At 37.1% G+C, this 26,764-nt stretch overlaps 2 protein-coding genes across 2 annotated transcripts; both read right to left on the minus strand.

Annotated features, from left to right (window-relative positions):
- Positions 1-5,947: 5,947 nt before the first annotated feature.
- Positions 5,948-6,894, minus strand: LOC107157032 (olfactory receptor 52R1-like). Its single transcript, XM_015503289.1, has one exon. The coding sequence runs from the start codon at positions 6,890-6,892 to the stop codon at positions 5,948-5,950; it is 945 nt and encodes a 314-aa protein (XP_015358775.1). The 5' UTR covers positions 6,893-6,894.
- Positions 6,895-13,383: 6,489 nt separating this feature from the next.
- Positions 13,384-19,478, minus strand: LOC107157040 (olfactory receptor 52R1-like). Its single transcript, XM_015503295.1, has 4 exons — positions 19,434-19,478; positions 16,002-16,958; positions 15,654-15,668; positions 13,384-13,602 (listed from the first exon to the last, which is right to left on the minus strand). Exons 1-4 carry the CDS (start codon positions 19,476-19,478, stop codon positions 13,384-13,386), a joined length of 1,236 nt encoding a protein of 411 aa, XP_015358781.1.
- Positions 19,479-26,764: the final 7,286 nt, after the last annotated feature.

The raw sequence follows: 26,764 nt of genomic DNA on the forward strand, positions 1-26,764 counted from the left end.
TTCCTCTTTCATACTGTGTCAGTCTACATTTTGTCACCATGACCAAAATACCTGACAAGAATAACTGAGAGGAGGGAAGATTACGTTGGCTCATATTTTCAGAGGTTTCAGTTCATGGTCAGCCACTTCTATTTCTCTGGGTCTGAAGTGAGGCAGACCATCATGAAGGAAGGGTATGGCGAAAGTAGAAAGTGAAGATCCAGGGACAAAATATAAACCCCAAAGGCATGCTGCAGTGACCTACTTCTTCCAGTTACACACTACTTGCCTACAGATATCATCCAGTTCAGTAATCCTTTCAAATTACAAACTCATCAAATGGATTAATCCACTAATGAGGTCATAGGTTTCATACTCTAATCATGAGGTTTTGGGGGATGCCTCATATCCAACCCATAATGCATACCCAGGTTAATAGCCAAAGATACTATTCACAACTTTGCCCATTAAAAGGATTTTCCTTCACCACTGTTCTTTATGGTCACCCATATTGTGTCATAGTATTTCATTTTTTGTTAGCACCAATTTTTTCACCAGTGAATCAAACCTATATTTTCTTCTTTTGGCACTGTTTCAGGAACCCCTGATGAATCTCTGCATATGATTTCATGGAGTGACCATCATTTGGCATTGATATGTGCCATGAAATTTAGGACCAACTGTTTAGATGCTTTTTTGACCTTGTATTTTACCTGACTGTCATAATATTTCAAATGCCACAGACCTGGGTAGAACATGAGAATTTTTTCCAGCAGCTAATGATACTATCTTCAATTATACAAGTTAGCATGGAAGTGAACACTTTAGCATTTGAAGAATAATCACAGCAGACCTGAAAAATAACTGGACTCACTCTGAGACAAATATTTTCCACAACTCTAATAATCATTCCTTCTCAATAATATTACAATAAAAAAGAGCTTGATGACATTTTTGGTGCTTAGTATTATAGCCTATATCCAACAGTTCTCAAAGAGTCTGGGTATTATTCTTTCTACAATGAAGCAATTATATTTTTAAATGGTCATATATTCATTTGGGGAAAACTTTGGATAATTTTTAAATTTTATTCTGGCAGTGGCATTGCAGGCTACTTCATGGAGGAGACAAAGCCTTATTTTCAACTAATGGATTCTGTATACATGGAGTGACTTAAATATTTACACAGTCTGAGGGATCCTGATTTCTGATTATGATGGTCAAGATCAATCTAGAGCCCAGGAGTTCTCTAACTAAATGTTTGCTGAATAACATCATAGTTGACTATCTACTTGGCTTGTTTCCAGGAACACCATTATCTTTGCAACAGATTACTACATGTCTCATGACCCTGATTGACTTTCAAGTGTTGCTACCCTCTGCAATTATTGTATTATAGCTGATTATCGCTGATTATTAAGTACTGCCAATGTGGTCTCAAAATCCCTTTATCTTCACTATTCATGAAGATCCCATTTCCATTGAAGCAATCTTCATAGATAAGTCTAACTATGGAAAAAAAAAGAAAAATCAGCTGCTGAAATTTAAAATATTTCAGATTCCTTTACAGAAACCTATCCTTTATTGCTCCAGTGCAAGAGTGTTCTTTCTTCTCAGAAAAAAAAATTATCTGTCCATTATAATATGTACATCTTCCTGATATATGTGTATATGTATTTTATATATAAAATACAAATATATGTATATGTAATTTGAGTTTTTCTCTCTCTTCATTAGCTTGGCTAAAGGTTTATCAACCTATTTTTTTCAAAGAACCAACTTTCTGTTTCATTGATTTTTTTTTGTTTCAAGTTCATTTATTTTGACTCTGATTTTAATTATTTATGTCTTCTGCTTCTGGTGTTGATTTGTTTTTTTTTCTGAGGGCTTTGAGATGTAAAGTTAGGTTATTTATTTGGTAACTCTCTAATCTTTTAATGAGTGAGCTCAATGAAATGAATTTTCCTCTTAGAAAATAGTAAAGAAAATTGGGAACCCATCAAACAAAAGAGGTAAAAGACCTCTACAATGAAAACTACAGAAAACTAAAGAAAGAAATTGAACAAGACCTAAGAAATGGAAAGATCTCTCATATTCTTGGATAGGCAGAATAATATTGTCATAATGACCATACTACCAAAATCACTATACATTTTAAATGTAATTTCTATTTAGATTCCAATGAATAGAAATAGAATAAGAATAAAAATAGAAATAGAATAAACAGTCATGAAATTCACTTGGAAAAATAAGAGATCCAGAATAGCCAAAGCAATCCTTAGTGAGAAAAGTGATGCAGGAGGCATCACAATGCCAGACCTTAAATTATACTACAGAGCTATAGTAACAAAATGGCATGGTATTGGCATAAAACAGATATGAAGACCAATGGAAAAGAATAGAAGACAAAGAGACATACCCACATAAATACAGTTATTTCATACTAGACAAAGGTGCCATAAACCTACATTGGAGAAAAGATAGTGTCTTCAACAAATGGTGTTGGGAAAACTGGAAATCCATATATAGTGGAATGAAATTGAACTCCTATGTCTCACCCTGCACAAAACTCAACTTAAAGTGGATAAAAGACCTAGGCATTAGATCAGAGCCCTTGCACCTACTAGAAGAAAAAGTAGCCCCAACTCTCCATTATTTTTTAAATTTATATACGACAGTGGAATGCATTACAATTCTTATTACACATATAAAGCACAAAATTTTCATATCTCTGGTTGTATAAAAAGTATATTCACACAAATTTGTGTCTTTATACATGTACTTTGAATACTAATGTCCATGACATTCCACCATCATTTCTAACCCCGTACCCCTCCCTTCTTCTCCCACTCTTCTGCTCTATCTAGAGTTTGTCTATTCCTCCCATGCTCCTCCTTCCTACCCCACTATAAATCAGCCTTCTTATATTAGAGAAAACATTTGGCATTTGTTTTTTTGGGATTGGCTAACTTCACTTAACATTATCTTCTCTAACTCCACCCATTTACCTGCAAAGCCATGATTTTATTCCTTTTTTTGCTGAGTAATATTCCATTATGTATATATGCCACTTTCTTTTTATCCATTCATCCACTGAAGGCCATCTAGGTTGGCTCCACAGTTTAGCTATTGTGAATTGTGCTGCTATAAACATTGATGTGGCTGTGTCACTGTAGTATGCTGTTTTTAAGTTCTTTGGGTATAGACTGAGGAGAGGGATACCTGGGTCAAATGGTGATTCCATTCCAAATTTTCCAAGAAATCTTCATACTGCTTTCCATACTGGCTGCACCAGTTTGCAGTCCTACCAGCAGTTTATGAATGTAGCTTTTCCCCCACATCCTTGCCAACACTTACTGTTCTTTGTATTCATAATAGCTGCCATTCTGACTGGAGTGAGATGAAATCTAAGAATAATTTTTATTTGCATTTCTCTAATTGCTAGTGACCCAACTCTCCATTATGCCGGCTTAGGAATCAACTTCATCAATAAAATTCCTAAAGCACAAGAAGTAAAATCAGACTTACTAAATGACATAATATCACACTAAAAAGCTGCTTCACAGCAAAGGAAACAATTAATAGCATGAATAGAGAACCTACAGAATGGGAGAAAATCTTTACCGCCTGTACGTCAGATAGAGTATTATACTGAGATTCTAGTTCAGTCCAGTCAGAATGGCAATTATAAAGAATACAAGTAACAATAAATGTTGGCGAAGATGTGAGGGAAAATGTTAACTCACACATTGCTGGTGGGACTGCAAACTGGTGCAACCACTATGGAACACTTGGAATGGAACCACCATTTGACCCGGTTATCCCTTTCTTTGGTATATACCCAAAGGACTTAAAATCAGCATGCTACAATGATGCAGCCACATCAACATTTATAGAAGCTCAATTCACAAGAGCCAAGCTATGGAGCCAACTTAGGTGTCTTTCAATAGATGAATGAATAAAGAATATGTGGGACACACACACAAACACACACACACACACATACAATGCAATATTACTCAGCCATAAAGAAGAATGAAATTATGGCATTTACTGGTAAATGGAAGGACCTGGTAGATATCCTGCTAAATGAAACAGAGCAGTCCCCCAAAACCAAAGGCCAAATGATCTCCCTGATATGTTGATGCAAATCCACCACAAAGGAGGATGGGGAGGGGAAGAATAAAACAAAGGGGAATGGAGGGAAAGGTGGAAGGAGGGAATAGGAAAGACAGTAGAATTAATCAAACGTATCTTTCCCATCATTGTGTATGAAACACAACCAGTGTAATGCCACATCATGTACAACCACAAGAAAAAGATCCTAATTAGAATAATTTTTACTTCTTGTATGTATAATATATCAAAATACATCTACTGTCACGTATGTTTAAAAACATTTTTTAAAAAATGACACAAGCTTCATTGCTCCAAGTATGTCTTATTAGCATTTGGATGTATTTCCTAAATATTTTTTTTGTACATGTCTTCCTTCTTAGAATTGGCATCAGGCTTCATGGGCAATTGTTTTTTTTTTTAAATTTATTCTAATTTAATGTTATATCTTGATCATTTTTCACAGTTCTCTTTACTTGTTGCACACACAAGTGGAACATGATGTTCAGCTACACATTGTGTCTCTTGGTTTATTATATTATTATATTGGTTTATTATATTATTATATTCATATTTCAATAATTCCATTTTATTTTTACAAATAGTGACTTTATCCATGTCTTTATTCTTGTTTTTTTTTCACAAATTCTGTTTTTACACAGAGATTCCTTGGGAGAAAATGTCTTTCTTTTAACTGATGCAAATTTCTGTATTGTTTTTAAACAGTGTTTCATACTTCTACTGATAGCATAAAGATGTTTTTACCTCACTAGGATATAGAAGATGGCATTCTTTTAAAATATTTACTGATTTAATACACACAAAAAATTTTCTGGTGATAATGAACATAAGTCAATTGAGTTCGCACTATGCATCATATTTCTCAGATATCTCTTATTCTGGGGTATCATGAAAACTGTTCCTCTTTCTTCTGGACAGTTGCTTTATGAATAAGCTTTGCATCACTGTGACCAAAGTACCTGAGAAGAACAATTTAGTTTTGAGTCCAAAATAAACAACTTAGCTGTTCTTGTTTATTTTTGTCCCATGGCCTCAGAGGTTTAGTCCATGGTTTGCTGGCTCAGGCATATACCCCACGACCTACTTTCACCAGTTACCATCTACTACAGTAGTACAGTAGTCCTTTCAAATGATCAATCCATCAGATAGATTAATATACTCATTAGGTCATAGGTTACAGCTCTCAAAACCTAATCTTCTCGCCTCTGAACATTGCTAGATTATCTATCATATGAGCTTATTGGGCAGCTCCTTGTATCCAAACAATATTAATTGATGGCCTTTGAGCTAGTTGTCCACAGAGATAAATTTGTGATTGTTTTAGTCTGCTTTGTGTCTCTGTGATCAAAAGACCTGACAAGAACAACTTAAAGGAGAAAAAGTTTATTTTGGCTCATGGTTTCAGAGGTTCAGCCCATGTTTGGTTGGCCACAGATCTGGGCCCAGGGGAGGTAGAACATCATGGGAAAAGGGTGCAGTAGAGAGAAACTGCTTTATTCAGGGCAACAAGGGATCAGAGAAATGGAGAAAAGAGGCAACAAGGAAGATGTACCCTTCAAGGTCATGCCCTCAGTCACTCATCTCCAGCTATGTCCCAAATGCCTACAGTACCAGCCATTCAGTTCATTCAAACTAGGATGGACTGATTATGTTTGAGCTCCCATGATCCAATCATTTCACCTCTGGATATTCCTACGTTAATACAGGAGTTTTTGAAGGATACTTCATATGGGAACTATAACATTGATGATATGTAATGGCTTATCAAACTTTAATCATTATGTCAGATCAATGGAGCAACTGAGAGTGTAGGGACACTGTGATCCTTGGCTCAAGGCTCTTTTCCACAACACACTCTGACAACCCTGTCCCTGATCTGTTTGGTTCTCACTCCATAGATGATGGGGTTGAGCATGGGAGGTACCAGAAGATAGACATTAGCAAATATGATGTGTACTAAATGGGGCACTTGATGGCCAAACCGGTGGGTGAGGAAGGTAAATAGAGCTGGGACATATAAAGTCAGGATAACACAGATATGAGAACCACAGGTCCCAAAAGCCTTGAGACGGGCTTCACCTGAGGGCAACTGAAGAACAGCCCTCAAAATCTTCATATAGGATATGCCAATAACACTGATATCAAAGGCAGCCACAGAGAAGGCCACAAAGAGCCCATACCCACGATTGACTCTGGTATCAGCACACACCAACTTCAGCAAAGCCATATGCTCACAGTAGGACTGTGGAATGACCTTGTTGGGGCAGAAAGGCATCCTGGAGATCATGAAGCAGAAGGGGCTCACCCACAGCAGCCCTCTCACCATCACAACTGACCCCAGTTTGATCACCACAGATGTGGTGAGGATACTAGAGTGCCTCAGTGGGAAGCAGATGGCCACATAGCGGTCCAAGGCCATAGCCATGAGCACCCCAGACTCCACAGAAGAAAAGGCATGGATGAAGAACACCTGGATGAGGCAGGCATGATATTCAATCTCATGAGCATGGAACCAGAGTATGGCCAGCATTTTAGGCTGTGTGGAGGAGGAGAGGACCAGGTCCGTGAGAGCCAGCATGGCCAGGAAGAGGTACATGGGCTGGTGCAGGGTGTGGTCGGTCCTGATTACATGTAGGATGATGATATTGCCAGCTACAGCCACGAGATACATGACACAGAATGGGAAGGCAATCCAAAAGTGGGAACTCTCCAGTCCTGGGATTCCAAGCAGGATGAAGGACACAGGATGAGAAGAGCTGTTCCCTGAAGTCAACATCAGGGGATGGGTTCCATATTCTCAGGTGTAAACATAATCTACACTCTGCAGGTGATAACAAACAAATCAATCATTGTTAATTATTTTGAATGGAGCAATTGGATTCAGTGATAAACCAAAACCAATTTCACTATTTTAACATGTAAAATTTTGTAGCATAAGATACTGCTGCTGCTGCTGCTCAGTATTTTGTATTCATATTAATGACATTCAAAATGGACTTTGAACATACCATCTTTGGGTATAATTATACTTCCACAATCAATATTTGTTTTGATAGTAAAATATGCTAAGGAAAATACATCTTGGCAAATGTGGTTTTACCCTTTAATTCTTCACCACAGGCATCTGATTGTTTAACCTTTCCCATATGTCCTTTTATTTCTCTGTTAAGTTTCTGAGGCAACATTTTAGGGTTTAAAAGCAGCAAGGATTGAAGGACCAGAGGTATGTATGAGTGATGTTGAGTTTGGGTTGACTCTAGGATGGTTGCCTTGAGGATTTGGGTTTGGAGATAGCTGAGGGACCAATTGTTCATCTATAAATAAACATCTTTAACGTAATGACTTCTTGCTTCTTTAGAGGTAACATCTGACCTGTCAAATTTCAGATTATAAATATTTTAGCTTCTGTGCCATCTAATCAGTTTATACTTTGTATGCAACCAGAGATATGAAAAACTGTACTGTATATGTGTAATATGAATTGTAATGCATTCTGATATCATTTATTTTTTTAAATTAATCAATAAAAAACAAAACAACAACAATAACAACAAAAAACTTTATAGTGCAAAATCAGCAGCTGTGGTCCATACATAAATGCATATGTGTGACTTTATTCCAGTAAAAGCTTATTTAAAGATCAGGATGCAGCTGGATTTGGCTTTCAGGCTATGGTCTGGCAAGGGCAGTCCTAGCTGTTGAATTCACATGGAATCAGTCTGGAACTCTGCACTATGCCTAACGCTTCTGTGCTTTGTACCAAGTAGAGGCTTAATAAATATTTGCTGAAGAAAATAAAAAATAAGTGTCATTATTTTGTGGTAACAGCCTTTTATCTATATAACAATATCCTAAGATACCCAGAAGAACCCACTTAACACTACTCTGAGTTCTACTCATAAGACAGATCTGTTTCTCATAATAGAGGTGGCCCTGCTGACAGTCAGCACACTGCTGCACTATCCTCTATCTGAACTTGCCTTATGTGATTTGACTCCATGTTAGATTCCTCTGATGAATGTTCCCTACTTCAGAATCCATAGGACACAGGTGACTGTTGTCACCTAGCACCTTATCACTACTTAACCTCAGTTTTCCTATGTCTTCAATTCAAAGCTTTAGCTTTTATCACTTTCATAACAGACACATCAAGGCAAGAAAAATATTACCTCTGGATATGAGTATATGTTTCATTTTACTAGAATGGCTATTCTTATAAATGATATTTTTGAGACCCCAAATAGGCTGAGACTTTTTCTTATTTTCCCTGGACCTATAACTATGAAGGAAATGAGATTCAGACTTTTGAGGTCTTTTCTATGCCTATAAATTTTCCCAACCTGCCCATATAATAGGCATAGGTTTGCTTAAAACAAATATCACTACTAAGCATATTCCCAAACTTCGTAAATATATTATTTGGAGCCTGGGGCCTCTGTGTTTTGCAAGGTCTGATCTTCTCAGTCTTATGTTTTCTGTTTGAGACAGAAACAGTACAGAACACATAGGTTATCAGATTTGCTTTGGATTCAGGGAGGGGAATGCACATTCCTTAAATGGTAAAAATAAAAGAATGACATAGTTTCTCATCTTTTGCAACACTCCTTCCTTCTCTACCCTGGTATTAAATATGTTCATTTCTCTTTTTTCCCCCCAAGATAAATTCTTTTAGCACAATGCACACTGGAAGCTGAAATTAAGTCATATTCCTTTCAAAGATTAGATCTAAGGTGATTTCACTTTGAACTTATGATTCAATTTTTTTCTCTTCTCCCAAATAAAACTTGCAAAGACACTGTGTAACTTTTAGTTGAAGAAATATAGTTACAAGAACCATTGTCCACAAATTGAGTAGAAGTCGGTTATCCTCTGGGAATATGGGTTTGAATCCAGGGATGGCTGGCTGGCTCTATTGAACCGGTATTACTCCACCCACTATGTGGAAGTAATTGTGTCCTTCTGTTTCTTGTGTTGCTAAAGACAATGAAGGAATAGAAGGTAAAATGGGCTGAGATCTTGCTAAAGAACAGCTTCAGGGAAATTTAGACTGTTATTTCAGTGTGGGGAACCAAAAACCAAGGTGGAAGGCAGGTAGGGTTCAGCTACAACTTCCTTTATGGGGAGGGGTGTGGGGAGGCAGCCTGCATACCTTTCTAGGTCTCCATGGGGGACACAGATGAAGCTCTGCTTCTTTGTCCTCATCTCATAGTAGAGTTCAGCGGTCATGGATCTCTGGACATGGTTTTCCCAGAGTCTGACCCTTCTGCACAGTGCACTTCCTTGCCTTCCAGCTTTCTGGAGGCTCTGAATCCCACTGCAGTCTTGTGAAGAGCACAGGTGCCTGAGGGACAGAAAATCAGTCACACTGAGCTGTGCTCTGTCTCTGACCAAGCCACATATATCCATAAGAGGATTTTAACAGGCCCCTGGGATTCAGCCTTGGCAGATACCACAGAGTAGAGTCTATTTAAAGGGTATGCCTGTTTTTTTCCTCCCTCCAAGCATTAGTTCTCCCCCCACCCCAAGTTCCACTGCCTCATACTCATACTGGCTTCCTCTGAGACTGGAGACCAAAGCTAGAAGGATTAACCCCTAACTATCCTCTCTCCTTTGTGTACACAATGCAAAGACAAGGGATTTTAATTCATGTGTAACAATGTGTGAAATTAGATGTGTGAGCTTATCTGTACACCTATATTTTTGTTATTCAGAGTATATATATATATATATATATATATATATATATATATTTGAAGGGATTTTTTTGTAATTTGAAAATATATTGATATTTCATGTGTTTTAGTATGCATTAGAGAGGTTTATCTATAAATATTTGTATCTGGGACTGGATTTGCATGTGTGTGTGTGTGTGTATGCATATGCTTGTGTTTTATGACAGAATTAAGTACTTCTTTGCTTTAAGCTTGCAGTATTATTATGACAACGTAACTCTGTTAGTGTGCAGTCACTGAATGCACATGCTTTATGAAGGCACATGCCTAGCTACATACCTAATAGTGTAAAATGGCATACTGGCATGCATGTATATGAGTATTATTTTAGTTATTTTTTATTGCTGTGAACAAAATACCCAACAAGAACAATTTAGAGGAGCAAAAGTTATTTGGAGCTCATGGTTTCAGATGTCTCAATTTATAGAGGGCCAACTGATTACTGTGGGCCCTAGTTGAGAAAGGACAACATGGCGGAGTTGAGGAAAACTGCTCAATTCATGGAAGTGTTGGGAAGAAGAGAGAGAAGGGTGGGGAGAAGGAGCCACAGGAAAGATGTACTCTTTCAAGACCTGTCCCCAGTGAAACTATCTCTTCTAGCCATGCTCCATCTGCCTAGAGTTTCCACCAAGTCAGTCAGTTCAAACCAAGATGAACTCAGTAAGTTATAGCTCTCATAATCTAATCATTTACTTAGACTATTCCTTCATTAATGCAGGAGCTTTTTGAGGAACACCACACCATAATAAGTGTTTATATATAAGGGGTATGGTCTTGATGAGGGTGTTGATTACCTACTGGTGCTTCACTGTGTACTGAGGTTGACATAGTTCCAAGACCCTCATTTCTGAATGGTTGATTATACAAAAAGAAATGGAATTCTGCTGGAGATACTGCTATGGTCATTTTTGAAACTTCCTGAGGCTGTGATGCTCTCCTCCGTAAAGCTAAAGAGTTAAAACCTGTAGAGCTCTCTCTCCCAATTCCTACATAGGGTCCTGTTGAGTTTCTCATATTAATTGTTTTTGCACATCACTGACTTTTTGAAATTTCATCTTACATGAATTGTCAAAGGAAAGTGAAAAAAAAAAGCACTTAAAAACAGAAGATTAATTTGCAGAAAAGAGAACTGTCAGACTGCAGAAGACACAAAAGCCAACATATATTTTTAGAAAGAAAATTGCCAAAGTTATTAAGATTATATTAAGGTGCTTATGGTAGATTATGATGATCTCTTTCACAAAGGTCAGGACATATCATAGATATCAGAATAACAAAATCATGGAATAAAATTGTATTTTAAAGGGGACTCTGGGTTTACAGAAAACATTGAAAATTGTATTATATTATGGAGCAGGCTGAAACGGTACATTGGAATTTTGGTTATCTCAGTTTATAAATGTAAATTATTTTTGTTTGTCTAGTCTTTTGTTTAGCTTTGATATATTAAGTCTAAGTTTAATGAAATCAGGTGAGTTTGCTTTCACTTTTTCTTCTTCCTTTTTTTTTCTGGCTAATACTTTTATTTATTTTTTATTTGTTCGGTTAAACATGACAGCCGATTCTTCTTCTTTTTTTTTTAAATCTTAGAAGAACTTTTGTCCCCAAACATATGTGACTACTGGGAGTAGAACTGGTGTTTTCACATCTTCTGATTCTTTCCCAGCCTGAAAAGACAGTGACCCCAAAAAGATATGATGTCCATTCTCCTGAAGAAATTACTTTAGTAGGTCAACCACACTACTTTTCAAACTTATTACAAGGAGTAAGTTTCCTCAAGGACGGAATGTGTAGTAGCAAGTTCAGTATTTCCCCAGTTGGCTGTCTTATGGTGCCCTTATCATTCATCTTTCAGAAGCTACTGACTCTACAGGATGCATTGAGAACTTAGGATCCTGGTTCTCAGCCCTGTTCTGAACTTGTCTCCAGTAGATGCACAAAGATTTCTGGGCAGTATTACAAGCCCAGTGAAACTGTGATTGTAGGCTTATGGAAGTGGTTCAGAGAATGGTTTTGGAAAGAAAATTTTGTGGAAGAAAATGTTGGTGAGGATATTAACATGAGGGTCCTGGGACTCTTCAATATATGTATGGAGAAAACTTGGTCACCCTTATAGCTTCACAGTTTTCATATTCTCACTGTCTTTGACCTTTGTGTCTATAGTACCTCAGTCAATGATGTACAAAATTGACCTGAACCTAGTCACAGCTCAGAAATACTAGCACTCTGTATTTTTGAGCACCCTCCTATTTAACCACCATATCCTTTTTTTCCTAGTGCTTTTGCTCATCCAGTGTTCTTCCTCATCATCCATTCCACACACATTATGTGAATATTTGTACATGTAGTATATGGTATACAATATGAAGATCATTATAAACACTTAATACACATTTAATATATAGTGATAGCTGTAGCATGTGTGTGTGTATGTGTATATATATATGTATATATACATATATATGTACTGTCAACTTTTTTCTTAAATTTCTTTGTATAAAATCTAATTTTTATAGCCTATCCTTTCAACTCCTCTCATGAACGTCCTGAAGAACTATTTTCCATTACAGCTCCCATTCAAAACTTCATTGTCTACTGCTACTCCTGTACCACTGAGCTACTGCTAAAAATGAAAACACAAATGAGCAGTTAGTTGATGTTGCAGGTTCATAGTGTCCAACCTTATGCGCACTTTCTAAACACCCATAGTTTTAGGGTAAGGTTTAGGTTTAGAGCTAGGGGTATTATAATGGTCAGGGTCAGGTTTTGGGTTTGGGTTAGGTTAAGGTTTATGGTTAGGGCTCAAATTAGTGTTAAGGTTAGAGTTAGGGTTAGGGTAATGGTTAGGGTTAGGTTTAGGGTTCAGGTTATATTTAGGGTTCAGTTAGGTTTAGGGTAATGGATAGGATTAGGGTTAGGCTTAGAGAAAGTAAATATTTCTTAAACAGGTTACAAAAACCATTTAACCATGAGAGGAAAAAAAATCAACAGTGAACTTTAATATTGTTTTTCTTCTAATATATGGTAATTACTACAAAGCGGGCAAATCCTTCTCCAACTAAAATCTTGCTTTCTATAAATTTAATTTTATTAAATTTATAGTTCATTTTATTAAATTTATATTTAATTTTGAATTAAATATAATTTTTTGAATTAAATATAATTTTTGATTCAATATTGAAGGTGGGGACAGTGTTGCTAAAAGACATTTATAAAAAGATTATTCATTAATTTTCTCTTAAAGACCAAACATTTAGAGTGCTCTAGGGTGGAACATGGAATGCTTAGGTATAAGGGACACTTGATGCTGGTGCAATGTAAAGATCTCAGTCACCACCTGGTAAGGTAGATGTTACAAATAATCTGCTCACTATAATTCATTTACAGCCCTGGTTCTGGTTCTTATGGTCTTCATTAAAACTGTCTCTGGAGTTTTTCAGAAAAACATTGAAAAGTGTGAATCAGAAGGGGTCTTTGATAATTACTGTAATGTTAGAATGACTTCAAGAAGGCAACAGTGACATAATATATGGCATTAACTCCCAGGAGTTGGTCCGTAGGTATAAGGTGGAATAAGAAGAAATGGCAGTGAGAGTGGACTTATCTTCAAGGCACTGAGAGCCCTTCCATATCCTGAGAGACCCCCATTTGTCTCCACTATAGCCTTGGATGTACTAAGAGACATCTTCAGTGCTGAGCAGTTGGATACAGGTGCTGTTCCATAGATAAATTTATCCATTAATGGATTAAATACCTAAAAGATAAAGATATCAAACAAGGTACTTTATGAAATATGGATAAAGTAAAGTACCTATGTGTACTTTAGGGAATTTAAGAACAACAACAATAAGCATAGCATTTGAGGTTGAGAAATACAGCAATCTAGGGAGGCTGACTGACTCCCTAGGTGTGTTACAGAGGTACATAGCCTCCAATATTTGTGGTCTCCAGACTATGTGGGAGGTTGGAATGTAAGGTAACATTCAGTTATGCATATCCCTGTGTTCAAATTGTTTCTCACTCTGTGTCTTTGCTGGGATGTCATGGGATTCAGCTTTGTCTGAGGAACCTGGGGATGAAGACCACCAGCAGAAAGAAGGCAAAAACCAGTCCACTTGTGGGGAAAGAAGATACCAACGCTGAAAGTTTTAGCTTCCCCAAACTGTACCAGAATTTTTGGTAGAACTATGCTATACAATTTTGAAGTATCCCTCAACCATAAGTTAGATCATCAAAGTAAGCTCCAAGTGGGTTTTAAACTGTGATATTCATTTTAGGGTCCTTAATAGCTAGCTTTTAAAGACTTTTACCCAATTCCTAATGCTGCATGCTTCTTCGTAACCCTGGCCTCTACTGAACCTGTGGTTGTATCTACCTTCTCCCCATTTTCTTTTTCAGGAACCAATTTAACATTACTGAGAACTCATGCTTCCAGCTCCTGTGGGTGTTCTGATATATTGTTTCACTTAGTTTTGGTAGGAAAGATCAGAGAAGAGATCATCAATTATAGTGCAGTGACTCAAGAGGAAACAAGCTTTTCAAAACTACTTAAAATATTAAAGGCTGGTGTTGTGGCTCAGTGGTAGAGCACTTGCGTAGCATGTATGAGGCACTGGGTTCAATTCTCAGCACCACATATAAATAAATGAATAAAATAAAGGTCCATTGACATCTAAAAATATTTTAAAAAGTTAAAGGGTTAATATTTTAAATGCTATAAAAATTCTAAAGAATTTCCTAAAACCTTGAACTGTGCAATATATTACCTTTAGAAGTGGGTCTTTTTCCTTAATTTTCTTTTTAAAATTTCTCCTTCATTCTGAAATCTTTTGTACTTAGGGACTTGGCAAATTTGTGTAGAGACCAATCTTCATTATTAGCAGTCTCAAGAAGTTATGAACTAGTAGCAATTTTACATCTACATTTGTAAGCTTTTGTGTATGTTATCATTGTCCCTTGTCATCCAAGTTGTCTGCTTTATTGGCTTAAACTTTGGAATAAATTATCCTCTTGATATAGTTTTGTTTTTCATAGTACCACCAAAGTCTGTCAGTTCAGTGTAATTTTTTTTTCTTTTGTGGGGGGAGAGTGTACTGGGGATTGAACTCTACCACTGAACCACATCCCCAGCTCTATTTTGAATTATATTTAGAAACAGGGTTCTCACTGAGTTACTTAGCGCCTCACAGTTGCTGAAGCTGGCTTTGAACTCATGATCCTCTTGCCTCAGGCTCCAGAGTCACTGGGATTACAAGCATGTGCCACCACTCCCAGGTTTCAGTGTAAGTTTTGAGGACAGGTGTTGCAATATCACACTGAACCCTCTTAGTATGAAAATTGAAACATTAATCAAAAATAAAATGTTTTTAAAGGGCAAAAGAAAAAAGAAAGTGCCACAAGCCTAATTTATCCAAGTATCTATTATTAGCCTTTGTATGTATTTCCCAAATGATTTTTTATACACGTGCCTCCGGTTTTGTGGGCAGTTGTTTTATCTTTTCTTCTTTTATGTTATATTATATCTTGATCATTTTCCGTGACTTTATTGTCAACTAAATTAAAATATAGTAACTAAGTGACACATGATATTTAATTTTACATTACTTCACTTGGATTCTTGTGGTATTTGATACTGTTCCTTTTTACTTTGATAAATAATGATTCTGAGCATCTCTTTAGACATGTTTTTGTTTCACAAATTCTTATTCTTAAAAAATTTCCAGATAGAGAAAATGTACTTATTTTTATGTGGTTGGTGACCATTTCTGTATATCTTTTAAACTATGTATCAACTTACACTTCTACCAATAATATTTTCACCTATATAATACAAAGATGACATACATATAAAATATTCACTGATTTACTAGTTGAGAAATATTTATCGTTTTCTTGTGAGGATGAACATAGATCAACTAGGTTTGCATTTTGCAACATATTTTTCAGAGTTCTCTTGTTTGGGGAATCCTGAAAATTGTATTTTTTCTTCTGAAGAGTTGTTGGATTCTGGGATAGTGATACATGGCTTTCTGATGATGCAAAATGGCCTGGAAAACACTTCTTATTATGTCCCCACATCAATGGAGCAATCGAGAGTTTGGGAACATTGTGATCCTTGGCTCAGGGCTCTTTACTACAACAACCTCGGATGACCCTCTCCCTAATCTCTTTGGTTCTAACTCCATAGATGATGGGGTTGAGCATGGGAGGTACCAGTAAGTAGACATTAGCAAACATGATGTGCACCACTTGGGCCACTTGACGGCCAAAGCGGTGGGTGAGGAAGGTAAAGAGGGCTGGGATATAGAAAGCCAAGATTACACACACGTGGGAGGCACAGGTGCCAAAAGCCTTGAGACGGGCCTCATCTGAAGGCAATTGAAGAACAGCTCTTAAAATCTTCACATAGGATATGCCAATGACAATGATATCAAAGCCAACCACAGAGAAGGCCACAAAGAGCCCATATCCACGATTGACTCTGGTATCAGCACACACCAACTTCAGCAAAGCCATATGCTCACAGTAGGACTGTGGAATGACCTTGTTGGGGCAGAAAGGCATCCTGGAGATCATGAAGCAGAAGGGGCTCACCCACAGCAGCCCTCTCACCATCACAACTGACCCCAGTTTGATCACCACAGATGTGGTGAGGATACTAGAGTGCCTCAGTGGGAAGCAGATGGCCACATAGCGGTCCAAGGCCATAGCCATGAGCACCCCAGACTCCACAGAAGAAAAGGCATGGATGAAGAACACCTGGATGAGGCAGGCATGGTATTCAATCTCATGAGCATGGAACCAGAGTATGGCCAGCATTTTAGGTTGTGTGGAGGAGGAGAGGACCAGGTCCGTGAGAGCCAGCAAGGCCAGGAAGAGGTACATGGGCTGGTGCAGGGTGTGGTCGGTCCCGATTACATGCAGGATGGTGATATTGCCAGCTACAGCCATGACATACATGATACAGAATGGGAAGGCAATCCAAAAGTGGGAACTCTCCAGTCCTGGGATTCCAAGCAGGATGAAGGACACGGGATGAGAAGAGCCGTTCCCTGAAGCCAACCTCAGGGGAAGGATACTATTTTCTCTGCTGCAAAAGTTACGTATTCTCTGCAGATGATAAAAACAATTATTATTATTAATAAGCCTTTTTAATGGGGTAATTGAATTTAGTGACAAATCAAAATAAATTCCATTATTTTAGTATGTGAAATCTTGCAATAAGATGCTGCTACCCATTATTTTGTGTTCACACTATGGCATTCTAAATGGTGTTACAACTTACCAGCTCTAAACATAATTAGTGTTTTAGAATTACTTTTTGTCTTAAAATTTTAATATCCTGGAAATTATACCTTGTCAAATAAGGTCATATTAAGATTTTTACTTTCATTCTTTACAACAATTGTCTGTTTAACTTTTCCCATGTGTTCTTTTTATGCCTTTGTTAAGTCTCTGGGGCAACATTTCAAAGTTGAAAGGCAGCAAGGAAGAATTAAAGGATCAAAATAAGGTGGGAGTGGAGGAATAGAAGTTCAGTGGATGAGACAAAGGAGAACAAAAGGAAGGGGGGGGATAGGAAAATGAAAGACAGTGAAATGCATCTGACACACCTTTCTTATGTACATATATGAATACACCACAGTGAATCACAACATAGTGTACATCCACAGGAAATTAATTAAGAAAAACTTTGGGTAAATGGAGGGAAGATCAACAGAGGGAAGGGGGCAGTAGGTGGGAAAAGGGAAGGGGAAGAGAGGTTTTGGGGGCTGAATTAGATTAAGATATATTCCATGCTTATATAAATGTCTCAAAATGGATTCTACTGTCATGCATAACTAAAAAGAACCAGTTTTACAGAAGGGACGAGAGTGATGTATGAGTGATGTTGTGTTTGGGTTGACTCTAGGATGGTTACTTTGAGGGTTTGGGTTTGGAGATAGCTAAAGAAGCAATTGTTCATCTATAAATAGACATCTTTAATGTATGGCTCCTGTTTCTTTAGAAGTAAAATCTGACCTGTCAAAGTTCAGATCACAAATATTTTAGCTTTGTGGGCTATGCAGTCTCTTGTGCATCTAATCAGTTTAACTTTGTAGTGCAAAATCAACAGTCATAGTCCATATATAAATGCGTGTGTATGACTTTATTCCAGTAAAAGCTTATTTATAAAAGCAGGGTACAGCTGGATTTGGCTTTCAGGCTATGCTTAGCAAGGCCAGTCCCAGGTGATGAATTCACATGCGTCCAGCCTGGAGCTCTACACTATTCCTAGCACCTCTGTGCTTTGTACAGGGTAGAGGTTTAATACATATTTGCTGAAGAAAATAACAAATAAGTGTCATTATTTTGTGGTAACAGCCTTTTACCTGTATAACAATATCCTAAGATGTCCCACCAGAGCCTACTTAACCCTACTCTGAGTCCTACTCACAAGATAGTTCTGTTTCTCATACTAGAAGTGACCCTGCTCAGCACACTGGGGCACCATCCTCTGTCTGTTCTTGCCTTATGTGAGTCGACTTTGTGTTGATCCCTTTGATGAAGGCAGCTACCTCAAATCCTTAGGACACTGGTAACTTTTTCTTAGTTTTTATTTCTTACTCTCAATTCTGTGTCTTGCATCTATTTTCACCTCCTTCTAACAGATACATGCTGGCCAGGAGAGTATCCATTTATATTCCTCTAAACAAATCATTTTTGGGAACAAACAAATGTTTCATTTTACTAGACAGATTGGTTCCTAGAAATGGGTAAATACCATTCTACTTAGATAGTAACTTTTGGTTTACTCTAAACAAATACTGTGGCCAAGAATACTATGAAAATTCATAAGCAAACATTGTTTGGCCCCCAGGGTCCTTGCTTTGTCTCCTCTTGCCAGGCCTGATCTTCCTCAACATTTTCTGTTGAGGCCAGTCTTTTTCCCAACTTTGCTTTGTTCTACTCTTTGTCACTTTTTCCTTGTGAGAATCCAGTTACCATGTGTCATAGTCTCTTGGAAAAACATTCTAGACCACCTTCATTCCTGTGCCAGTCACTGGAAGAGGTGCCAGCTTAAGCTATGGTTTCCCAATGTGTGTAATAATCTCATTAACTGTAGAAGGGATTGCTATTTGTTGAGGCCCAGCACTACAGACTCAAAAAGTTAATTGTTTCTAAGTAATTGTTTCTAAAATATCCCCACCCTCATTTTACCATGAGAAAAACAGTTCAGAGTCATTACATGATTTGCCTGGCATCACTTTCTAAATTTTTCTCCGAGTGTGCAACCCGATAGCAGGGGCTTCTGGTGATACTGAAGCCATTGCTACTTAGTGAGTGATTGGGGTTCCCACCTTGGTTGGGTGAGGCATGGAAGGCTGCCCTGTCATGACAAAGGCAGACATGAAGGGGGCTTGCACAGGTGTGCGCTCTGGATTAGAGACATATCTGCAGTTGGACCTGACATTGCTGCTTACCCGGGCTGGGTCTCTGTACCAGCCTGTGGCATTGCCTGATGGATCCTCTGGGGGATTTGCTACTTTGTCTGTGATCACATCACCATTGGCTTCTGCCCCTGAGCCTTAACAGAGGATTTACCTTGTTAGTACTCTCCGGGGGTGGTAACTCCCCTCTTGACCACATTTTAGCTACCTCAACTGGGCCGCCTCTTTCACTAGTCCGACTTCCTCTTTCCTTTCATTCATATTCCAGTTTTGATGAAGGAACTTTCCACTGGAAAGAGCTCACCCATGAATAGACGCCTCTCAGTCCCCCTCTTATTCTGCTCTTTCAGATTTCTTCTTCTCAGATTTTCTTTCTTAGGTGGACCCTGAAAGAGCAGAGCTGAACTGGGACCCAATCCTTGATCAGGATGGAGCCTTAGTTTTGAGCCTCTCTTTCTTCTCTGAGCTTTCCCCTGTTGTCACATGAAATCAAGTGCCTTCATTGTCAAAAATTCCTTCGATTTTTTTTTTCCTCAAAAACTTAGGAGCTCAACACAGGCAAATTTAAGACTGTGCCATGTGAAGTAGACAGAGATATAACCACTCCTTGGTTATTTTTGTATAATGTGGGAGCTTTTCATTATGAAAAGACAGCTTGCTTTGGTTTTAGGGATAACAATGTGCATTCCTCAATAGTAGGAAATAGACTGCTATTAATTACCCTTTTTATTCAACTTTCCTTCCTCCTCTATCTTGTTTTTTTTTTTTTCCTTTTTCATAGGCCAGAGTCTTTATGATCATAATGTGTACTGGAAACTGAACTTTATGTATCTCCATAATGCACTAATAAGAAAAATAAAACAATGTCATGTCCTTTATGAATCTTATGTTAAGGACAATCACACTTTAACTTCTGATTCATTTTTTTTTCTCTTCTGCCAAATAAAATCTAACTCATAAAAACTCTGCAGATTTTGGTGAGGAAATTTAGATATGTGAACAATGTTCTCCCACTGAGTAGAGCTCAGCTTTCACCTGTGCTTTTGAATCCAGGAATGGTACTGCTGGCTCTGTTGGACCTCTGCTGCTCTGCCCATTATGTGGGAATAGTTGGTTCTATCAGTCAGCTATGTGCTTGAAACCAGAGAAAAATTAAAATATAAAATGGCCTAAGATCTTGCTAAAGAATAGCTTTGGGGAAGTTTTGATGCTCTCTTCTTGCTTTAGGATATCTAAGACTAAGTTGTAGAGCAATAATAATGGAGCAGGTTGGGTTCAGATGCAACCTCGCCTCAGGAGGGGTTGTCTAAGGGGCAGCCTTTTTACCTTTCTAGGTCTCCCTGGAGGACGGTGGAGTCATGATTCTTTCTCCTCATCTCCTAGTGAAGTTCAGGGTCCATGGACCTCTGGGCCTGGAGCTCCCAGTCATTCAGGCCTCTCTGCACAGTGCACCTCCTTGCCTTTCAGCTTCTGGGAGACTGTGCATCCTACTGCTCTCTGAGAAGGGCACAGGTGCCTGAAATACAAGGAATCACTCACACTGAGATCTGCTCAGTCTTTGCCCAAGCCAGATATGCACATAAGCATTTCTAAAAAGCCCCTGGGACTTAGCCTTTGACGGAAACCTCAGAGCAGTGTCTATTTAAAGGACTATGTTTGGCCTTTCCCTTTCCCAAGCATTAGTTCTCTGCCCCAGCTCCCCTTCCTAAGTCCCACTGCCTCATACTCACAATGGCCTCCTCTGAGACTGGAGACTAATGCTGAAAACATTAACCCCTAGCTTTCCTGTCTTCACTGTAGACATGAATGCAAAGGCAGGGAATTTCAATTCATGTGCAAGAAGGTGTGTTGTAGTGATTACCTGGGTGTGAGCCATATATACATGCATTTTTTTTTGTTAATCTGGTGATGTGTATTTACAATCAAAGGAATATTTTCTGAAATTTGAAAGTGTGTTGATATTTCATGCATATTGATGTGTGAATCTGAGATTTGCTTATAAATATGTATGTATATGTAAATATGTATGAGACTGGGTTTGCATGTGATTGTGTATAAGGTTGTTTATATGTGATTTCATGAATAATTATTTGCTTTAAGTGTGCATAATGAATGTGAAACCATTATTCTCTGAGTGAGCTATCACTAAATACAGCTGCTTTGTGAAGGCACATGCCTAGGTACATACCTGATAGTGTGAGATGGCATATTGGTGCATGTGTATGATTATGATATGTGTGGGGCTTTATGAGGGTTGGTAATCAGCTTCGCTGTATACTGAGATGGCTATAGTTCCAAGCCCCCTCACTTCTGAGTGGGTGATTATCCAGAGAAGGAAAAGAAATTCTGCAGGAGATCTAGCAATAGTAATTTCTGAACCTTTCTAAGGCTGCGATTTTCTCCTCACTCAATCTGAAGATTAAAGTCTTCACCAATCTCTCTTTCATCACTCTTTCAAGCCTTGCTGGTGTTATTATTTTTCAGAATTCCCTGATTTTTAAAAGATTTCATCTTTGATCAGATATTCAAGGAAGATGAGAAAAGAGCATTTAAAAACAGAACAATAAAGGTTAATTTGCACAGTACAAAGCAGTCAGACTTCAAAAGATGCATTTCACAGAATGAAAAACCTAGCATATATTTTCAGGAAAAAAAACCACAAAAGTTGACAGAATTATCAAGTTTACATTATTGTGCTTATGGTAGATTATGATTATCATATTTTAAAAGGGCATGATTTGCTTTTGGATATCTACATAATAAAATAGTAGGGATACCAGTTTTTATTGGGGGTCCAGGTTTTAAAGAAATGTTCTGGGTTTTTGTAATTTTGCAGATAAGGCTGACATTATACATTGAAATTTTGTTATTGTCTCAGATTGAAATTTATATTTATTTGGGGATTTTAATTTAATTTAATTTGGGGATGCAAAGTGCTCAGTACAATGCAAGCAGAAAGCTCAGGTCTTTTTGATTCAGGTTTTTTCCTTACCTTTTTTTTCCTCCAAGGAAATTTGTCCTCAAACAGAATGTGATATTTACAAATAGGGCCTGTGTTTGCCCATCTTTTGACACTTTAATAGTCCCAGATGCACAGTGACTCCAAGCAGACATGGCATGAAGTCTCTTGGAGAATTCAATTCTCATGTTAGCCACACTAATTTTCAGTATTTGAGGAAGGCTTGCTGTAAGGAGTAGGTATTAGAAATTGCAACCTTTTCATGATTGGCCCTCAACAGGTACCTTATAATTTGTACCTTTCAAAAGTTGATACCTCTTGCAGAATTCTTTGAGAACTCAGGAACCAGGCTTCCAATCCTGTTTTGAAGTCTATTGTCTATTAGAATACACAAAGATTTCTAGGTAGTTCTGAGAGTTCAGTTAAGCTTGGTTACAATAAACTTATAGCTATACCAATCTGTGATTGTGAGGTTACAAGGGTAGGGCAGAAAAGGGTGTTTAATAAGGAAGATTTTTAAATTGCTTCTTTTTTAGTTATACATAACAGTAGGATATGTTTTGATATAATTATATAAGCATGGAATATATCTTACTCTAATTAGGACCACATTTTTTTGGATGTACATGATGGTGAAATTCACTGTGGTGTTTTCATATATGTACATAGGAAAATTATATCAGATACATTCCACTGTATTTTCCTTTCCTATGCCTATTCCCTTTCCTCCATCCCCCATTGTCTAGTCTAGAACTTCTATGCCCTCCTTAACATTGTGTTAGCTTCCACATATCAGTGAAAATATTCGACCTTTGGTGTTTGGGGATTGGCTTATGTCACTTAGCATGATAGTCTCCAGTTCCATCCATTTCCTGGCAAATGTCATAAAATCGTCCTTCTTAATGGCTGAGTAATACTCCATGATATATATATGTCACATTTTCTTTATCCATTCATTTGTTGAATGGTACCTATATTGGCTACATAGCTTAGCTATTGTGAATTCAGCTGCTATAAACATTGATGTGGCTGTGTCACTGTAGTATGCTGATTTTAAATCCTTTGAATATAAACTGAGGAGTGGTATATCTGCATCAAATGGTGGTTCCATTTCTAGTTTTTTGAGGAATCTCCATACAATTTTCCATAGTGGTTGCTCCAATTTGCAGTCCCACTAACAATGTGTGAGTATAACCTTTTCCCCACATCCTCACCAACATGAAAGAAAAGGATACTGCAGATATTGATATGAGGATCCTGAGTCATTTTACTGTATTTATGTAGAAACTTGGCCACATAGTTCCTGTATTTTCACTTATGATGACCTTTATGTCCACACCACCTCAGTCAGTGACATGGAAATGGCTTGGGCCTAGTCACACCTCAGAGATACTAGATCTCTGAATTTTTAAGCTTATTTTACTTTAACTACAGCATTCTTTCTAGTTATCTCACTTGTCCTATGTTCTTTCAAGTTATCCATTCATTATGTGTGTGTGTGTGTGTGTGTATGTATTTGTGCATATAGTATTTGATATAAAGTCTAAAATTATTATTAACACGCATATATAATGAATATGTAATATGGAGTGATAGATATTTTATGTATACACACAAATATCCTTTTAACTTCCTTTTTAAAATTCATTTGTATAAAATCTAGTTCTTATAGTCCATCATTTCAACTATACTCATGCTAATTACCTGTACAATTATTTTCCTATCATAGCTACCATTCAGTATATCACTGTCTCCTGCTACTTTTTTAACCACCTCTAAGCTGCTGGAAACAGTAACAGAAACAATCAGATTCTTGCCATTGCAAATCTGTGGTAACCAGCCTTACCTGCACTTTGCAAATGTCCAACATATTTTCACATTCTCTTTCATTTTTATGTATTTTTTATTTGTTCTAATTAGTTATACATGACAATAGAATGCATTTTGACACATCATACATTGATGGAATGTAACTTCTCATTCTTCTGGTTGTACATGATGCAGAGTTACAACGGTTGTGTAATCATATATGCACATAAGGTAACAATGTCTGATTCATTCTACTATTATTCCTACCCCATACCCACTCCTCTCCCTCTAATCCAAAGTACCTCTGTTCTTTCCTAGCCCTACCCTCTTGTTGTGAATTAGCATCCTCATATCAGAGAAAACATTTAGGCTTTGGTTCATTGAGATTGACTTATTTCTCTTAGCAGGATAGTCCAGTTCCACCCATTTACTGGCAAATGTCATTATTTCATTCTTCTTTAAGGCTGAGTAATATTCATTGTGTATATATACCACAATTTCTTTATCCATTCATCTATTGAAACACACTTAGGTTGGTTCCATTGTTTAACTATTGTGAATTGAGTTGCTATAAACATTGCTGTGGCTGTGTCACTGTAGTATGCTGATTTTAAGTCTTTTGGATATAAACATGGAGTGGGATAACTGGATCAAATTTTCTGAAGAATCTCCACACTGCTTCCATGGTGGTTGCACCAACTTGCAGTCCCATCAGCAATGTATGAATGTACCTTTCACATTCTCTTTAACTTTTGCAGTGAGACAATGTTTAAAATGTTATAATAATAATAATAATCTAACCTTCTTGCTAAGTGCATTGTCCAGACTTTACCTTTTATACATGGTAAATTTCTTTATTTCATGTTTCTCATTAGTAAGCAGGGCTTCTAAGAATGCTGTTAGAGGTAAACCTTCTCATTTTTGGCCTTCAGGAGCATATCAGACTTTGCCTACCTCAATTTTTCCTTCTCACCTAAATAAAGATGGTGACCTCAACATTTTCTTCTCCTCCACTTTAGGGCTTAGTACCACATTCCAAATGAAATCAAATCTGCCTAGAGGGGAAATGACTGGGTCCATGTGCTGCCTTCTTATTATTTCAAGGCGATTCTTGCTGTTATCAGCTGTGAAATAAAGTTCATAGATATCTTAGAAAAACAAGATAATGTCTGAAAATGTTTGTGTCTTGACTGGACAATTATTTTTGGTGAATTTTATTCTTCCCACAATCATATTCTGTAGTTCTAAACCCCAGTACTCAGAACGTGATTTTATTTAGAAATAGTAATTGCAGATTTACTTGCTACATTGATGTCATTGTGGAGCATGCTGAGTTCCTAATTCAACATGACTGAAATCTGTAAATAAAGGGGGAGATGTGGATGCAGAGATAAACAGTGAGAATGCCATTGGACAAGAATGTAGAAAACAAGGTGATATATTTATAAATGTAGGTTTCCATCAAATCACAGGAAACTAAAAGAGAATCACAGAATTACAGAACAGATTCCCTTAAAAGCCAAGAAAAGGAACCAACCTGCTAACACTTTGATCTTGGACTTGCAGCCTCCAGAATTGTCATACAACAAATTTATCTTGTGTAAGTCACTTGGTTTGTGGCAGTTAATTGTAGCAAACCTAGCAAACTGATAAACAACAAATATATTTTTAGCTATTATCCTAAATTTCTATCTATAAAAAGTTATACCTCTTATGTGCAATTGTAATTTTACATAATTTAACTCTAATTGTTAATCTAGACAGGGACCCTAAAAACATTAATGTCAAGAGTCCCACATACCTTAGAGGTAGACTTATGTTTATGCAGAAATAAATCAACTCATCATTGGCAAAATGATGAAGAAACCAGAAACAGTTCCAAACATATAATTAAATATGAATAGAAGATTCAATACAGATCAGTGACAGAAAAATGTTATTATAATGATAAAACAACTGTATATCTATGCACAAAGAAAGCAAGATGGCCCTCAATCTCTATTTCACTATAAATTTTTTTTTGTTATAGATATAACATTAACCTGAATTTCAAAGCTAAAATTACAAAACTATAAAATACCTAAAAGAAAATAATATGATAATATTTTCATGAAATTGGGGAAAGCAAAGACATCTTACACAAGATAAAGGCATTAACTATACGAAGGGGAAATCTTCAACAATTGAAGTTCATTAACGTAAAAAAGTCTACCTCCAAAAATACTTTTATGAAACTAAAAAACACAAGCCAGAAACAGAGAAAATATTTACAACACATATAGCTGATAAAGAAAGACTCACAATCAAATAATAGACAACCAACTCATTAACTATACAAGCACTTCACAGAGGGTAATAGATGAATCATGAATACCCAAATAAAAAGTTGCATAATATTCTTGTTTGTTAGGAAAATTAAAATGTAAACCTTGAGGAGATGCCAAGAGAAACTTGTCAAAATAGCTAAAATTAACACATGGACAACTCTAAGTATTGACAAGAAAGTGGAGCAGTCTGAGCATTCAGGCCTTGAGCATGGTCATAACTGCCATTTTTGTGGCAAATTCTAATAAAATCAGACTGCCATGTGAACAAGAAATTCTATTTCTAGCTTTATACTCCAAACAAATGCTTTATATATCCACCAAAAATGTCTAGGAATGTTTAGCAACTGTACTCCTTAGAGTTAAAATGTGGAAACAACTTGATTATCTGAC

This window comes from Marmota marmota, unplaced genomic scaffold (assembly GCF_001458135.2).
Source record: "Marmota marmota marmota unplaced genomic scaffold, marMar, whole genome shotgun sequence".
Lineage (NCBI taxonomy): Eukaryota > Metazoa > Chordata > Mammalia > Rodentia > Sciuridae > Marmota > Marmota marmota.

Coding starts and splice junctions, on each gene's coding strand:
- LOC107157032 (XM_015503289.1), bottom strand. CDS start 6,892: ATGTTGACTTCAGGGAACAGCTCTTCTCATCCTGTGTCCTTCATCCTG.
- LOC107157040 (XM_015503295.1), bottom strand. CDS start 19,478: ATGTGGTCAAGAGGGGAGTTACCACCCCCGGAGAGTACTAACAAG. Junction 16,959..19,433: donor CCCCGGAGAGTACTAACAAG/GTAAATCCTCTG, acceptor TATCATCTGCAG/AGAATACGTAACTTTTGCAG.